Here is a 17,376-nt window from a genome sequence, read left to right on the forward strand (position 1 = left end):
GAAAAGAGAGAAAAAGATCCAATTAGGGTGAAAACTCATTTGGCCGCCCCGCGGCAGCGCGGCGGGTGTCGGAGGTGGCTGCGGGGACTTTCCGACCACCTGATGGATGTTGGGGGGTGGGGAACGGCCACTTTTCTCCCTCAAAATAGCCGCCGGTGGGAAATGAGTCACCGGTTTCAATCTGGTTTCTCGCCAGCCCATCCCCGCCGCCATCCATCAGACGGAGCTGAGCCGAGCAGATTTTTTTCCCCAGGGAAGATTTTTTTTTCACGGGAAGGAGGAGACGGGGGGTGCCGTGGCCCCAGAGCAAGAAGCGAGTAGATGGTTTGAACATCATCCTTCCCATCTTTCAAGTGCTGGCCTCAGGGGTTGAACATAAATATAACAACCACGGGCTCACAGCATCGTTGCTCCTGGGTGCTTTGGGGGGCAGAGAGCCTCGGCCAGCAATTTTTTGGCTGCCCCTAAACCCACCTACACGTGTATGGATGTGTCCACACTCCCCACACTATGGGTTAAAATCTTTCTCCTACAAGTGTCTTTCTCTGCCCTGAAGTATTTTTAGGGATTTGCCTAAACTCAAGAGTTTTTCCCCCCAAAATCAGCCTATGGTGCTAATAAGGTGATTTTCCCACCCCACATTGGGCTCAAGCCCATCTCCTGCTGGACCGCCCGCCATCAGCGTGGAGGGGATGTACGAGGGATGACACACCGTACATTGGAGCATATTTGGGGTCGGATCGACCATTTTCCCCCTCCATTTGAACAAAAAGCTGCTCCACAGCCTTTTTTAACAGCTCCTCCGACATCCCATCCTCCAGCCTCCGATCATCCCCGTGGCCTCCCGGTCCCTGCGCTGCTCCTCGGAGCCGAGCATCCCATGCAACGCTCCAGATGTGGCTCCACGAGTGATGAATAGAGAGGGGTAATGGCTTCGGGCACTTCTTCTGAAATTCAGATATCCCTCCAGCTTTCAGGCACCATCGTCTTGACGGCCTTAATTCATCAGTAAGATGTAATTTGTGAAAGGATGGGTGATCTTCAGCAAAGTTTTATTGCTCCTCGCTCCAGCACTAATAAGCGGCTGCAGAAGGGTTTGAGCGACAGCTAAATGAGCACAATCGGGCTTTCAATAAAACTGCAATTTCTAACGAGATAGCACAAATACTTGATGGGCCCCATTGAGCCCCCACCATTCACTGAGGCTGAGCATCAAGCGACAGAGCTCTTGCGTTGCCGGCAATATCTCCCGTTGGTTTTATTTCTTGAAGAACCTGTTCATGGTTCTGCTTGGAGAAGACCGCAGGCCGTTGTCCGGCCGTTCTCTGCTTTATGGGTTCACGCCGAGGTGGGTATGTGGTGATGGTAGTGGCAGCTGACATCCGTGTGTCCCATGGGAGAGCAGAGCTGAGGAGGGCAGAGCCATGGGGATGCTTGGGGATGGTGTGTCCCAGCATGGGGTAACCAGGAGGATGGCCTGGGATGCTGGTACAAAGAGCTTTGGGGGCAAAAATTGCCTTGAATGCCAAAATTGGAGATGTTTGAAGAAAAGACATCACCCATCTTTGTTCTTTGTATAGGGTTGGTGTGACAGGACCCCCAAAACCAACACCAGAAGAAGGGTGAGGGCTCCAGGCCCATCTGCAAGCAAAGTGGGTGGTGGTGGAGGGTTTCTGGTCTGGTCCGGGCAGTTTGGTCCCACAAAGTAATTCAAAAAACACCAGGATGGATGCTCTCTGTCACCTTGCTGTGGGCCAGAGATGCTCCCCAGCTACTGCCACTCTCCAAGAGCCACCCCATCCCCACTGGGACCAGCTCAGGGATGGAGATGGGGACGGAGATGGAGACAGAGATGGAGACAGAGACGGAGACAGAGATGGAGATGGAGATGGAGACAGAGATGGGTGGGGATGGCCATGTTCTGTGACTCCAGGGGTCACTCCAGGCAGGGAGGTGAAATCCTCCCCCATCATTATTTTTAATAAAGGTCCTCCTGGCCCATTTTGGGTCCCTGCTACCTTTCATCCCTCTTGGGTCAGAAAGTCCCAGGAAGGTGCGATGGGACCTCCGGAGGGCTCTGGTCCCAACGCTGCTCAAAGCAGGGCCAACCTCAAAGCAGGTCACGCTGCTCAGCGCCCGTCCAGACGTGGTTCCAGCATCTCCAAGGATGAAACCTTGAGGCTGTGCAGAAAGGAGCAGCCACGACCCTTGGACCTTGGGGGTAAAACCTCCCTTTCCCAATGCAAAATGGAGTGGCCATGTCCAAATTTGCCCTTCCTGGCAGCAGGGATGAAGGGCACCAAGCAGAAATTATGATCTTCTCAGATGTTGCCTCCAGCTGAATTGCTCTAGTCCCTCTTCCCTTGTAGGAATATCGTCTTTCCTTCTTTCCTGCTTGATGCAAAGTGCAGGAAGGGATTGCTCTCCCCTCCCTTTCATGTTTTTTTTTCTTAACGCTTCTCCCAAATTCCTCAACTCGTCCGTTCTTGACCTCAGACTCGTTTCAGCCAGGACCTGCTGGAGTCCCAGCAGTGAAGCCGTTATTGCCCACGTTACGGCGGAGACCGGGCAGAGGATTACATGCTGCTTTGCCTGTGAAAAGCTGCATCCGCAAGGGAGGATGGTTTCTGCCCCATCACACCCATCAGACCCCTTCCCGAGCTCATCCGACTCGCTAAAGCAGTGGAAAACTAACCTGAGCAAAAAGCGGTTTATTTTCCCACCCAGTGAACTGCATCAGCTCCAACCTGGTTGCGATATTACCCACAGCACCCATCGTCTCGATGGTGATGGAGCCGGCGGGTGCCCCCCATGTGCCTGGTCCCCATGGCTTGGCAAAGAGCTGCTTCCCCTCCTTTGCATTTAAATTTGGGGTTCGCCGCCTGCCCTCACCCCTGCTCAGAGCATCTGCCTCCTGCTCGGTGCAGGCAGGTCTCCAGGCAACCCTCGGCATCCTCAGCAGGGCTTCCAGCGGTCCCCAGGTGCGGCCCGGAGGCGGGAGCCTTGGTTAAGGTTTATCGACATTGAAGGATGCAAACGGGTTCCTCTCGTGCCCGCTAAGTTCCCGGCTGCCGCCCAGCAGGACCCGGCCGGCTGCGGTGTTCGGTGGCCATGCGAGCCCCGACTTGGCGAGGGGACGTAGTGTGCCAGCCCCACTCCCCTGCCCGGCCCTGAGCTGCTTGCAGGGGCGCAGAAAGGGCTTGAGCCTTCATCACGCTCATCCTCACCCTTCCAGGGCAGAGCTCAAAGCCCCCCATCATTGCTGATGGGAGTAAATCAGCAGCGCCGGTCTGTACCCCACCGTTGGCATTTATCAACCCCAAACTGGGGGCGATGCAGCCCTGCAAACTGCTGCTTCGTCCTATCAAAGCACCTCACCCAGGCTGCCCGTCAGCAGGATGCGGCCCCGGCGTCGAGCGCTTGATTCTTGAAAAGCTCCTGGAAAATCATCTCCTGGGCGGTGGTACCCGAGCAGGGCTGGGAGAGGAGGCGATGCTCGGGGGGGTGTTCTTCTTGATGGAGGGGGTGGCTGCCCTATACATGCCCGGAGTTAATTAGGAAAATAATCAGGCAGCATCCCAAAGCGAACATGGGATGCATCAGACAGGCTTGGGTATGTCCTCGGCCCCTCCGACCGCGACATTGAAGGGATCCACGAGACCAGAGGAACAGCACAACTTCCCAGTTCCCGAGTTTTCCAGCTCCCGTGTCCTCCAGGCAGCTTTCGAATCCTCTCCATGTTTCCCTTGCGCCAGATCCCATCTGCTTTATGTCCTCTTTCTGAAAAGGATCGTTGCTTTTCGCTGCTAATTGCCTGTCACTTCGAATCCTCCTGCTCCTCCTCGCCAGGGATGCTCTCCCCCCACTCCGAGCCGGGGAGGAGAGCGCTCAGTCGGACCCAACTTTGAAACAGAAATGCCCAAAAAAACTTAAAAAAAATGCATCTGTATTTTCTATCCTAATTTTACAAGGGGTGAATCATCCCCAGATCCCAAACCCGTTCCCTCCCCAGTACCGCTGATGGGGATTTAGCTGCTGGTACCCACGTGGACCTGGAAAAACCTGGAAATGCTGCAAAAATGGGTACTTCTCCTGCCTAGCGTGCTGGCTTTGGGCACCTCGGCTGTCAATCATCCCCCCCCACCGCTCCGTTAATTAGCGAGACCGTAAACGACGTCACCCCGATGTCATTTGCTGCCTCCTGCTCCTGCCAGCTCAACAGCATCCTCATCACCGGCTCAAACAAGGGACCATGGAGGCAAGCCCCTTTGGCCAGGTTAGGGGAGAAAAGGCTCCGGCACTTCAATAAATGCCGAGAAATGAATATTCTGGGGGGCTGCGGGATGAACGGCGGCCCCGAGACCTTGTAAAATTACCCCAGGAGAGGACAAAAGAAGCACGAAGCCTTCCCGCTCCGGCTCGGCTGCTGCTCGGCTTTGCATGAGAGCCGGGGAATATGCCCTTAATGAAAAACCCACTGGTTAGGGAAAGACTGAAGCTATATAGATAACAAATATATTTTAAAAATTTAAAAATAAATATAAAATATATATATTAAAAAAATATTGGCTTCCCTATCTCCAGCACTTGCCTGGGAGCATGATGGGGAACGACTTCACCCCAGGCTGCCCGCGGGTCCCGCATAGCATTCCTTACCAGCCCTATTTTCCCCTAAAACACCCAAAATCCAGGCTTGCATTTTGCCCCCAGCACCAGGCAGGTCCCACTCCTACGATGCCGTTTCACCACTTTTTGGCATTTTCATCGATTTCTAGATTTTATTTTTTTTTACGCCCGCCCAAGCACTGGCGCATCCGAGGTCTCACCCGGGGGCATTAAACGCAACTGTTTAGCAGCCGTAGCCGAACCAAAAAGCGTGCCGAGGCGGTTTGCTCCGATCTCCAGCCCTTCCCAGGGAGTCATTACAAGAAATTACCAAGATAGGATTGCAGCGCCGCGGCAGATTTTAGTATTTAATTGCCGAGGTGGGGCAGGGAGGGATGCCCGGGGGGGTCCTGGCTCCGCGCTGGTGCGTCTGAGCGTTATGGCTGCAGGTCACCTAAATAGGGAAAAAAAATGGGGTGATGCTGGTTCGCAGGAGAAACCGTTGAAGGTCGAGACCGATTTGGCCTTTCCAAACCAAAGGCAGCATCTATCCCCGATGCCCGAGCGGCCAAATCCGGCTCCCCGCTTCGCCAGGTGCCGGCACGCGGCTGCGTCTGGCTCGCCGGGCGTTTCCATCATCCGTGAAATGTAAAGTTGGAATTTTCTGCTCCCCCCCACCCCGCCATCATCCGCTGAGCCCAAAATCAATTATTCCCACCCGCACGCTTGCCATCGACGCGCGACGCGCTCGGTAGCCGTGCGGCATTGCCGCAGCCGTGCTGGAGAGGGTCGGTAACGGGGTTGGGGACCCCCCCATCACCTCCTTCTGGAGCCTGAGGGGGGGAAGAGCTCCCCCGGGAAGGGCTGGGGGGTGTGGGGGTGATTTCGGGGCTCACCCGGCTGCCGGTGCCTTCGGGTCCTTGTAACCCCCCCAGGTCTGGACCATCGGGGCCACCGAGCCGTGGCTTCACACCCCCCGGGCTCCGTCCTAACCCCGGGATGCTCGGCGACACCGCGCCTTTGGCTAACCACGAGGCCGACATCCCTCACCTCTTTCGGGGCTGCCCCCCCCCCCCCAGATTTGGAGAGGAGGAGGAGGAAGGGATGAAGGATGCAGGAGGGGGGGAAGGATGCACAGCCCCGGTCCCCAGCTGCCGGCTGGCGCATCCCTCCGCCGGCAGCCCCCGGGGGTGGGCTCAGCGACGCACGTGTTCGGGGAGGGAGGTGTGGGGATGCGTGTGTACACCGTCTATATATACCACCGTGGCACAGACGCCGGAGGAGTCACAGATCAGAGGAGCCGGCAGCCGACAGCACACCTGCAGGTAGGAAATCCGCTTTAATTTTCCATCCTGGGGGGGCTTGGCTGCTTTTTTTCAGTCTGAGAACGGTCCGTCCGGCTTCGATTCACAGATAGATACTCCCCTCCCTGCTAAGGGTTAAATGAAATATCTTCCCGGAGGGAGAAATCCATCCCCTCTATCCCAAAAGAGGAAAAGTTTCGGCTTCACCATCCAGCCCCCACATCAACCGGAGTGGAGCGGGAGGGATGCAACAGGAGTCGGCGCGGGCCGCCTGCCCGAAGCCGGGGGGAAGCCCGCGGGGCGCCGGTGGGTTCCTCCAGGACGGGGAGGAGTGTTTAGGGGATTTTTTGGGGAGCCGCCACGCCACGACTTTCCCCATTCAGTATTTCTGCCCCTTTTTCTTCTAGCCAGGACTTCACCGGGGCCACCGCAGAACGCTCTGGGAGATGCCCGGTTTGCGATCAATCAATTTTTTCCTCTGAAAAAGCACAAAAAGGAGGAAAATGGGTTGGTTTTTTTTGTTGCTTTGATTTTTCTTAGTTCCCCCCCCCAAAAAGCAGGAATGAATGGCTGAGACGTGGGGAGAAATGTTCTTCCTGAGCTTTTTTACCTCTAAACAGCTTTTCTCAGCCTCTCGAGCCCACATCTGTGTTTACAGTCGCGCCGCGGCGTCTAATTTCGGCCAATTATGGCCAATTACCTGATTGAGGGGGATCGACAAAAGGAAACGCTTATTTTTCTGGCGAGCGCCAGGCATCTGTAGCCAACCCCCCCCCCCTTCAAATCCCTCTGGTTCTCCCTAAAATCCCCCCAAAAGCTGCCGGCACAAAGCCGTGCATCGCCAGGGTTTGGGGGAGCCGGGGAAGTGTTTTACCCGGTGCCAGTGGGGGACACTGTTGGACAATATTGTGCTTTTTTGACTGGAAAAAGCTGTGGCTCCTTCCATGCTGGCTCCCGGCGGGGCCGGATCCTGCCCGGTCGCATCTCTCTTGCCCTCTGGATCAGGCCTTGGCTTTGGGCAGTGTGGGAATTTGCAGGGGAAAAAATTAATTGGGGCTGGTTGAGCTCCGGGTGTGGGAAGCGAGGAGCTCCTAAATGTGATCCCCACGTGGCGGGACTGATCCCGACCCGGGAAAGCGAGAGCATCGCTGCCTTTAAACCCCTGCGAAGGTGTTTTTGGCGATCCCGCTGTCGGGATAAACCCTGCCGTTAGCATCTCCCGGGGAAAGAGGGGATGGAGCATCCTTGGGGAGAGGCAGGGAGCATCTCCCCAGCGCTGCCCGCGAGCTCCCAACCCAAATCGCCTCAAATCAAGCGAATAAAACCCATCTCAGCAAGCACCTGCTTCCCCTTCCACCTCTTCTCCTCGGGTTATTCGCATCCCACGAGCTCCGCTCCATCCTCCCCGCTGCCCCTCAAATCAGCCCTTTTATATGGCTGCATCTCCCCCGTCATCCCACCCGGAGCAATAAATAAAAGCCGCTTGTCCTGACGGATAACCAGACCCCACCGTTATCTGAACCGCAGGCTGGATTTCTAGAAAAACCTCTTTTCATCTTTTTTTCCCCCCAAATATTAATGAGGGTAATTCAACTGGATTAAAAACTCCTGAGGATGCGCCCTTGGGGCAGCCCGGAGCAGCGGGGAGGGTCCCAAAGCTCTTTTGTGGGATGGGGTGACCGTATCCCACCGCTCCCTGGGATGGATAGGTTTAGTTTTCGGGGAGGAAGAGGAAGGTTTGTGCCCAGGAGCGGCCCCGGTGTCCGAGGAGCCACGGGGGTGGCCGTGGTGTGACACCGGGGCTGTCACATCCTTTGCCGGGGTCGATGGCATCCCTGGGCGTGAGGGCAGCGGGGCTGGCTGGTGCATGTCTTGGGAAATAGGGCCCAGGTTTGGTTTTCCCAGAGGAAAAAATGGGGGAAAATAGGAAAAAAAAGGGGAAAGAAATGGGGAAAAATAAAATAAAAAAAGGGAAAAAATGGAAAAAAAATGGGGGAAAACGGAAACAATGGGGACAAAATGGAAAAAAATGGGGGGAAATGGAAAAAATGGGAACAAAAAGGTGAAAAAAGGGAAAAAACGAGAAAAATGGGAGAAAAGGCATCCCTCTTTTTCTCGTGGGTCCGTGGCTGCGAAACTCAGAGAGGGGCTTCGTGCCGTCAGCACCCCACAACCCTGCCACCCCCCCTCGCCCCAAACCCAAGCGCAGAAGCAAGAAAAAAATCCACCGCACTCGGTCCTTCCCTCTTAAGGGGCTGATTTCATTTTGGGGGGGCACCGATGCACAAAGGGGGGGTTGTTTCCCTCTCTCCCAGCCCTGCCCTGGCCGGCGATGCTGGCAGGGTACCGCATCCCGCCCGCCCGATAGCATCTTTCAATTAACCGGGAAGAAAAGCCGAGCCGTAATCTCGGAGCCTCCTCCGCAGCCAGATGTGACCTGCTTTTCCCAGGACGTTGGAATCGGTGTCTCGTGGGGACATGGGGACAGGGCTGGGGGGTGGGTTGCAGCCCCCTCCCCGGCTCCGCCAAACCCCATTTTGGGGCTGAGTGATTTTTCGGGGGGGGGTTTGCCCTCTCCCGGGAGCTTTCTGCCAAGCCTCTGACTCACGCCGCCAGCCAGTTTTAATGAGGCTCCACGAAGATTAAGCCTTAATTCCTGCTCCTTATCAGCCTCCCCTTGTACCCTCCACCAAATGACAACCGGGAGCTGCCAGGCTCTGTGTCACCGCCCGGCTGGCGGGGACGAAAGGTGACGGTGATGCCGGTTGGAGACCCCGGGGGATGCTCTGCCCCTGTTGCAAGGAGCAGGGGTGTATCCCCACCTTGGTGGGGTGGGAAATAAGTGGGAACCCCCTGCCCAGGTGCTCAACCCCCCTAAAAGTAGCCTGAAATGCTGCTGGAGCAACACATGGGTGGCAAAGGCACCATCACCGAGGTCTTCCTCACCTCCGAGCATCCCGGTACGGGGGTTTCTGGATGCTGCTCCAGCATGGAGGGACCTCGGTGCCACCGAGGGCGGCACCAACCTTCACATCCCCGTCCTGCTCCTCTCCATCACCTCCACCTCGTCCCCTCGCTGCCATGCAGCACTGGGACCCGCTCCCAAGGACCACAGGGATGTCGGATCCCTTTTCCCGGCGGGATGAGGGCAAGAGGGGGGGTCAGGAGGATCAAGCCTCTTGTTTGCTGGTGGCCATGAGGATGCATCAGGCTACATCTCTGGGAATTGGGAGGGAAGCGCACGGCCTTGGTCATGTCACTTAATCGCCACTTGTCACTGATATTGGTAAATCCAGATGGGACACGGGGAATTCTTTGGGAATTGGCTTTGCTGCTCTGCACTGGGTGGGCTCAGATCCCAGCAATCCCTGAGGGCAGCAAGGGCTGAACCCTCCCAAGATAGGGAGCACCCCAAAAATGGCCAGGAGGGGAAACCGGAGCAGGACATCCTCTCCCGGCTCCGGTGATGCTCGGACGAGGAGCGTCCTGCTCAGGGGACAGCCAGGGACGTGCTGCCCCGCCACGTCCACCTGCTAAAATAAGCCCCGTCTGGGACTCGTGCCATGAGATAGCCTGGAAAAAACTAAGCTGGGACACGCCGGATCCGTTTTGGGGATGGGGAGGCAGCCGGGCTCCTTTCCCGAAAGGATAATTTTGGCAGGGAGACTGGGAACACGCGTGTCTGGGGAGGGGGTGAGGGAGGACGGGCTGAGAACGGGCACATTTCGGTGCATGCAGGGCTCAGCGGTGCCGGTGCCATCTCAACAGGTTTTCTCTCTCCTGTGCCGCAGCCGCTGCCGGTGCCGCCATGAGGGCTGTGCTCTGGGACCTGCTGCTGCTCTGCCTCTTCGCCCGGGCGCGGGGTGACTGCCGGGGGGACTGCCTGCGCTGCGACCGCCACCTCTACCGGGACAGCTTCGACGTCCTCGTAAGTCCCTCACCGTGGGCAGCACCCACGGGGGTAGCACCCACGGGTGCTCTGCCGGCTGCATCCCCCCCCACGCTGAGTGGGCACCCTCCTCCCTGCGCCAGGGTCGGGGTTTGGGTTGGGGGGGGCTTTGGCTGCCGGTCAGCGTGGAGCCTCAAAGGGGAGATGCCACCTGCCATCACTGTCCCCCCCAGGGACACCATCGGACAAGATGCAGACCCCAAATCGGCTGCCGGGAGTGACGGGGACAAGGCTGCGATGGCCCAAGGAGGGTCCCAAGAGGGTCCCAAGACCCCAAGGATCCCCAGCTTTCCTGCCCCCATGGCTTGCAGCGTTGCTGTCCCCACCTACGCCAACCCCGGACCCCCCGGGACCTCCACCCCATCCTCCAGGGAGCCACCAAAATCCCCCCCTGCGCCCCATCAGGATGGGACCAGCTTTGCAGATGGCTGGCGAACCGCGGCGTTTCGGGGGGGCCGGGCATCGGGCACCCCGCAGCCGCTCCCGCCCTCTTGATTTGCCTCCAACACTGGATGGGAAGAGCCATGAAAGAGCATTTTTGGGGGTTTTTTTCAGCCCCTAATCCTTTCTTTTCCCCTCCGCTGAGCCGCGGCCGTGCCCTGGCCGGTAGCATTTCTTTCCTTCCCGTTCCCCCTCCATCCCTGGGGGATTATCCATCGCCTCCCCCCGCCCACTAATAAGTGATGATAAATCACGGCGGGTTGAGACGTCCACCCAAAAGGAGCCGGCAGCTCGGGAAGCCCCACGGGCTGGGAAATGTCCCCTCAAAACCAGGAGAGACCAGTGACTTCCAGGGCAGCACGGAGATGCTGGAGCCACCCCGGTGCCACCCCCTTGCTGGCAAAGCCTGCAATCGCATGTCGCTGCCATCAAGTTTTGGGGCGCAATCTCCCTGGTTTTGCCCCAAAATGCTCTTTTGCAGTCTGAAGGCACCAGCGCCTCTGCAGGGCCCCCCCTTTCCTGCCTGGCCCTGCTTCTGGAGCTGCATTTTGCTTTGTCTTCCCTGGCCAGCAAGATGGAGAGGAGATGGGATGGTTGGTGGCTCATGGGTCCCGTGCAAGGTTGTATCTCAAAGCAAGAGTGGTTTGAACCAGGAGCAGAGGAACCTGGGGTCTTCCGAGGCTCAGTTTCAGCTGGAAGAAGCATCGTGGTGGGATCTGATACAACCCTCCACCGCTCCCAAAGCAACGGCGAAGGAAATCCCATCAGCGACATGGCTGATCCATCCTTCGGAGGTAGAAATAGGAGATCCCCCTGAAGTTACGGGCATGCCTTCACCAGCATCGCCGCTGCCAGGGCAGGACAGGGACCAGCTGATGGAGCTGGTCTTCAAGACGTGGATGAATCACCTACGCCCTGGTCCCCGGAGCCGTCTAGGGACGGTGCAAACCCACAGCGGCACCGCTGATGCCAACTGAAGATCGGAAGGAGCCTCCCCAGGTAGTTTCGGCAGCGGACACGGAGGAGCATCGGCTGGTGTTTGCTGAGGACTCCCAAAACACTGCGAGCAGGAGCCATTTCCATGTGAATCAAGACCACAGCACGACGGCCGAGGACCCTGGGATGTTCATGGAGCTGTTTTGTGGATGAGTGGTGGGATCACTGATGGTCTTCAGCCTGACACCTTGGGGTAATTCCTCTTGAAGCCTAGTAGCTGGTGCTCATCACAGCTGTCACCTGCATGCGATCCATCACCGTCCATCTCCAACGCAGGCCACTGCCAGGACGCTGTCCATCAGCCGTAGACCCTGCCAAAGCCTTGGAGATCCCAGGACAGGATCTTGGCTCAGCGCAGGATGCCCTCGGTGTCTCCACAAGGACCCTCGTAGGTGTCCCAGCCTACAAAACCCTCGTCACCACCTCACTTTGGGACAACTATTTTTCTTTTGTCTTTCTGCCTGAAGAGCCTGGCTGCCCTCGGGGATGGGAGTAGCCAATCGCTGCAGAGCCACGTGCTTGAGCTGCAGCCCTGAGATACCACGTTGGGACTTGTAGCACCTCCCACTTGGCAAAGTTAATGAACCCACGGCGAAGAGTCTCTGCAAGGGTTTTGGTCTTGCAGACGGCCTGTAGCAATGAGACACGCCAACGTGCTTCAACGCGGGGTCCCCCCGTTGGTGTTAAGCGTTTAGAAGAGCCCACCATGAAGCTAACGCTGGGATGGAGACACTCCAAGGTGAGGGAAGACAACCCTTCCCTTCTGGGCCCTCCAGCCCTGGTTTTTGGGGCATTTATTTAGTTTGGTTTTTCTACAATATTCTCCTGGATGGTTTCCCCTGGGTGCTGGTTTTGGTGGTAGCAGCCCACTTGGGGCTATCACCCCACGGCGGCGCCGGGTCTGTGTCCTGCCTTGCTGGATGAGGCCTCTTGGAAAGGGATGAGACGCAAACGTGGTGGGGTGCACCCATGGGTGCTGAGGAAGCCTGATGGCGCCTCTTGATGAGGCTGCTCTTGATGGCCTTTGAAGGGACGTGGCGATCGGGGCGGGTTCCTGGGGGCTGGGAGGAGGCAGATGTCACACCTGCCTTTGCAGAAGGCATGAAGAAGGACCTGGGAAGCTATGGGCTGGTCGGTCTCACCTCAGTCCCTGGGAGGTGGTGGAGCACATCATCCTGCAAAGCATTTCCAAACGTATGAAGGACAAGAAGGTCGTCGGGAGCGGCCAGCATGGATTTATGGAGGGGAAATCGTGCTTGACCAACCTGATAGCTTTCTGCAGTGAGACAACCAGCTTGTCTTGACTTTCATCAGGCTTTGACCTTGTCTCCCATGACATCCTCGTAGACAAGCTGCTGAAGCGCAGGGTAGATAAATGGGCAGTGAGGTGAACTGAAACCTGGAGGACCTTGACATCTTCATTATGACCAGGATGACGTGGCAGACGCACCCTCAGCAATTAGCAAATGATGCGGAGTTGGGAGGCGTGGATGATGGACCATGCTGCCGTCCAGAGGAACCTTGCCGGGCTGGAGAAATGGGCTGGTAGGAACCTCACGAAGTTCAACAAGGAGAAGAACAAGGTCCTGCCCCTGGGGAGGAACAACCCCGGGCACCAGGACGTGCCACGGGCACACGCCAGAGGTCCCTTCCCACCTCCGCCGTCCCGTGACTCGGTGATTTTTTGGACTCGTGCCCGGCTGAAAGACCCAGCGGTGCGGAGCATGGGGCGGTGGGACCGGAGCATGGATGTCAACGAGGAGTGCAGAGCACGTCCAGCGCGGAGCAGAGCCTGTCTAGGGAGGGATGGGAGAGGGTTGCTGAGCAGCCGCCACGGCTCCCCAGCATCTCCACCGCCACCACCACCTCTGGGAGCCCAGGAATGGGTTTTGGGAGGGGACATCTCACCGAATGAGGCCAGGCAAGGGCTGATGAGCTGCCGGCGCCTTTCCATGGGTGCCTTCCAACGCGTTGCATCGCTGGATGGGCTGGAAGTGGGGGATGCCCGAGCACCAGGTATTCGGGATACACCACCCGGTGCTGCCCGGTGTCCCAGAGGGACCAAAACCCACCTGACGCCCATCCCTGTGTCTCCCGCGCAGGTCTGCATCCTGGAGTGCGAAGGCGAAGCTGTGCCGCGGGCCACCTGGGAGCTGTGCGCCGCCGCCGCCGGCCGAGCCGCCCCGCGGCCCCGCGACCTCCAGGACGCCGGCGATCCCTGGCATGGCGCGGTGCCGGAGGTGCCGGTGAGCCCGCTGCAGGTAAGCGAGCTGCTGCGGCGACGGGAAGCCGAAGACGAAGGCGTCGAACCGGCGCCGGACGCCTTCCCGCAGCCACCGGAGGACATTTCCCGACGATTCGGCGGCTTCCCACGGGGGATGCGCGGCTCGCGGCCGGCGCCGACGGCCAGGGGGGTGCAGAAGCGATACGGGGGCTTCATCGGGGTCCGCAAGTCGGCGAGGAAGTGGAACAACCAGAAGAGGTTTAGCGAGTTCCTGAAGCAGTACCTGGGCATGTCGCCCCGCTCCAGTGAGTACGACATTGCCGGCGGCATCAGCGAGCACAACGAGATCTAACGGAGACCCGCGCCGCCCGGCTAGGTCCGCCATGGCCAAAAAAGTCAACCCTCTACCCCTCTACACCACATGTCCATAGGCGCAAATCAAAAAGGGGGCAAAAAAAAATTCGGAAAAGGCTTGAAAATGCCAAATGGGAGATGGGGGAGGGATGCTGAGGGCGGCCGTCGGCATCTCGGCATCCGGAGGGTGCTCGGGGAACGGCCCTTTGCCGTCAGCCCCCCGCCCAGGGAGGATGGGCAAAAGGGTTTTGTCCTCGGCACCAAATAGGTCTGAAGGATGGTTCAGCCCCCCCCAAAAAGCAGGAAAAAAAATCAAAATAAATTAAGACAATTTAAAAAATAAAAAATTAAAAATTAAATAAAATTTTAAAATTTAAAATTAAAATTTTAAAATTAAAATAAAATTTTAAATTTTAAAATTAAAATAAAAACATAAAATTAAATTTAAATTTAATATTTAAAATTTAAAATTAAATTAAATTAAATTGAATTAGATTAAAATAAAATACCTTGAAATAAATTAAAATAAAGCAGAACCTTTTCCTTTTCGAAATGAAAGAATTCCTCCCCAAACGCTCCAGCCTCACGTTGCCAAATCGAGTCGCGGGTTCACCCTGTGCCGCCGCTCCCCAGGGACCGGCGTCCCCCCTCCGCCGCCGGCTCTGCGCCGGGACGCCCGGAGCTCCCAGCCCCTCTCCCCTGCAGCCGCCGATTCCACCCAGCCCCCCCCTGCCCCACAAATTTACAATTTGGGAGAATTTCAAAACTTTTTTCCTCTTTTTTTTAGTTCTTTTGCCTTTTTTTCCCCCCTCGGGTGGCGTCTCCCTAAATTAGGGGATGCACCCCCAGCCCCGCAGCCCCTGCGAGAGAGCCCCCCGCTCCCTCCGCTCTCGGCTCAGCTGCTTTTTTTTTTTCCTTCTTTTTTTTTTTTTTCTCTTTATCTTTTTTTTTCTTTTTTTTTTTTCTCCTTTCTTTTCTCTATTTTTTTTTTTTTATTTTTATTTTTTTATAGCGTTCCGGCACCGCATCCCAGCACCTTCCGCCAGGCACAGGCAAAATTAACCCTGCTCCTGTCCGCCCCAGCAGCCTCCATCCTCTCTCTGACGGACCCCAAAGCGCTTCAGACTCGCACGCGTTCAGAAATCACTTTGCTCTTCACTCACTAAACCCGATTTAAACCAGGACCCGACGAATTTCGGCCGGCGACGGGAGCGAGATGCCGCGGGGAAGGGGAGGGGAGAGGACCGCGGGGCAGCGGGTGGAAATTTAAACGGAATAAGGAAAAAAAGGGATTTTTTGCAAAAAATTTGGATTTGGGGGGGGGGGGGTGTTCTTTTTTTTTTGGGTCGGCCATCGTGAATGAGCCACCACGGATCCAGCAGAAAATCAGCCCCCGCCCCACGTTCCCAGTGCCTTCCCCGGCAGCGCTCGGCATCCCCCAGCCGGGGCTCTCGGCTTCCCACGGGATTCACTTCCAGCTTTTCGGATGGGGGATGCCGAGGGGTCACGTCCCACCGCGGCTCCGGCCCCGCCCCGACGGCCGCCATGGCGGGGACCGGCTCCCACCCCAGCACCCAGAAACCACCTGGAAACGTTTAATTTTTAGGGTTTTAAAATTTTTTTAAAATTTTTTTAAAATTTTTCCCCTTTTAAAATTTTTCCTTTTAATTTTTTTTCCCTTTTTAAATTTTTTCCCTTTAAAATTTTTTTCCCTTTTAAAATTTTTTCCCTTTAAAATTTTTTTCCCTTTTAAAATTTTTTCTTTTTATTTTTTCCCTTTTTAAATTTTTTCCCTTTTTAAATTTTTCCTTTTAAAATTTTTTTCCCTTTTAAAATTTTTCCCCTTTTAAAATTCTTTTCCCTTTTAAAATTTTTTCCCTTTTAAAATTTTTTTCCCTTTTCAAATTTTTTCCCCTTTTAAAATTTTTTTTCCTTTTTAAACTTTTCCCCTTTTAAAGTTTTTTCCCCTTTAAAATTTTTTTCCCTTTTTAAATCCTCCCCCCCCCTTTTTTTTTTTAAGTGTTTTCCTTGAAATTTCATGAAGCCTCCGGGGTTGACTTCTTTGCTCAGCAATACAAACCGCGCGCGCGTTCTCGTTGCGTCCCCCGCCTCCCCGGCATGCATCGCATCCCAGTCCCCGCGCCGGGATGCCGGTTTTTTTTCCCCACCGTCGCTCCCAGGAGGATCATCGGAGCCGGTTCATTCTCCTGCCTAATTTGCTACCCGAAAAGCGTATCCCGGGAGCGACTTCGCCCGCAGCGCTGCTCTTCGCTGTTTGTAAAAAAAAAAAAAAAAAAAGGAAATATTAATAATAATACCCCCACGGAAAAGAAAAAAAAAGGAAAAAAAAAAAGAATTCCAAGATCTTGTTCTTTTTAATTGTTTCATACAAAGATTTCTCCATTAAACTTGTACATAGCAAAAGGATTAATAAATTAGTTTACTGTTTCTACGATATTCTTGCGACTGGCGACCGTCACTTGGGTCAACGCTGGCCGAGCAGGTCCCCGCTGCGCCCCCCGCCACGGCGGGGGTCCAAGCGCCCCGCTCAGCTGGGGAATTCTTGGGGTTCAGGGGGAAAGAAAGGGAGATTTTGGTAAATTTGTATTATTTCCAGCGCGGGGGCTTTTTAGGTGGTAGAAATCCCCCCTTGCGTGGGCTGTTGCAGGGCTGCGGGGGGCACACGCGTCCCGCAGGCAAAGGTGGGATGGATCGGGGGGTTATTTGGGGGAAAAAAAAGGGATTTTAGGGTTTAAGAGAGAGGAGGGGAATTTCTGCCCGGCTCCATCGCGCCCAGAACCCTTTTCCGTAGGGATAACGAGGGCTCCAGCAGCCGCAGCGTCCCTGACGGAGATGGGGGGGTTCGCCTCCCTCCGGAGCCCCCCGGATTTGGGGAGAGGAGCGGCATCGCCACCCCAGCGCTATTTTTAGCATTGCCATAGGAACGGCGCCGGCGGGAAGCTGGGTCTCACCGGGAGCCGGATGCGCGGTGGCCACGCCACGGGCTGGCCCCAGTTTCCCCAGTTGGGTCCCAGTTTGCAAACTGGGTTAACGCTGGGTTCCGGGTGACGAACCAGCGCCGGGGAGAGAAGTGACTTCTGCTGCTATTTTTGATTTTGGTAAATGAGAAAAAAAAATAGGGATTGGTAATTAAAAAAACGAATTCTATTTTTTACCCCGCTCCTTTCCCATGCAGGGGAGACATCGCTCCCCTCCGCCTCCCCGTTCAGCCCCCTCTGCCCTCCATCCCCCTGCCCCTCTCCCCTTTTTTTTTCCCCCTTTTCCAGTTCCTCTTATGTGCATAAAAAAAAAAAAAATAAAATTATCCAGTTTTTTCGCATCAAAAGGCAACTTCTCAGCTCAACGTTCGCCTGGCAGCAAGGGCCACAAGGCTTCGCAGAGTCGCCCACGACAGGACACTGATTAAAAAGCCGCTGGGTTTAGCACGTATTAACCCCTCCCTGCAGCTTCCAGGTTAAAAAATTGATGAATTTGGGGTTTTT

The 17,376-nt window shown here is 55.8% G+C and overlaps 1 protein-coding gene across 1 annotated transcript; it reads left to right on the plus strand.

The window, feature by feature from the left end:
- Nucleotides 1-9,717: 9,717 nt before the first annotated feature.
- Nucleotides 9,718-13,871, plus strand: PNOC (prepronociceptin; the record flags this gene model as incomplete). The annotated part of the gene is made up of 2 exons (XM_082305258.1): nucleotides 9,718-9,837; nucleotides 13,398-13,871. The coding sequence occupies 2 exons, from the start codon at nucleotides 9,718-9,720 to the stop codon at nucleotides 13,869-13,871; spliced, it is 594 nt and encodes a 197-aa protein (XP_082161384.1).
- Nucleotides 13,872-17,376: the final 3,505 nt, after the last annotated feature.

The sequence above is a fragment of the Platalea leucorodia genome (genome assembly GCF_965183815.1).
Source record: "Platalea leucorodia genome assembly, chromosome: 3".
NCBI classification, from domain to species: Eukaryota; Metazoa; Chordata; class Aves; order Pelecaniformes; family Threskiornithidae; genus Platalea; species Platalea leucorodia.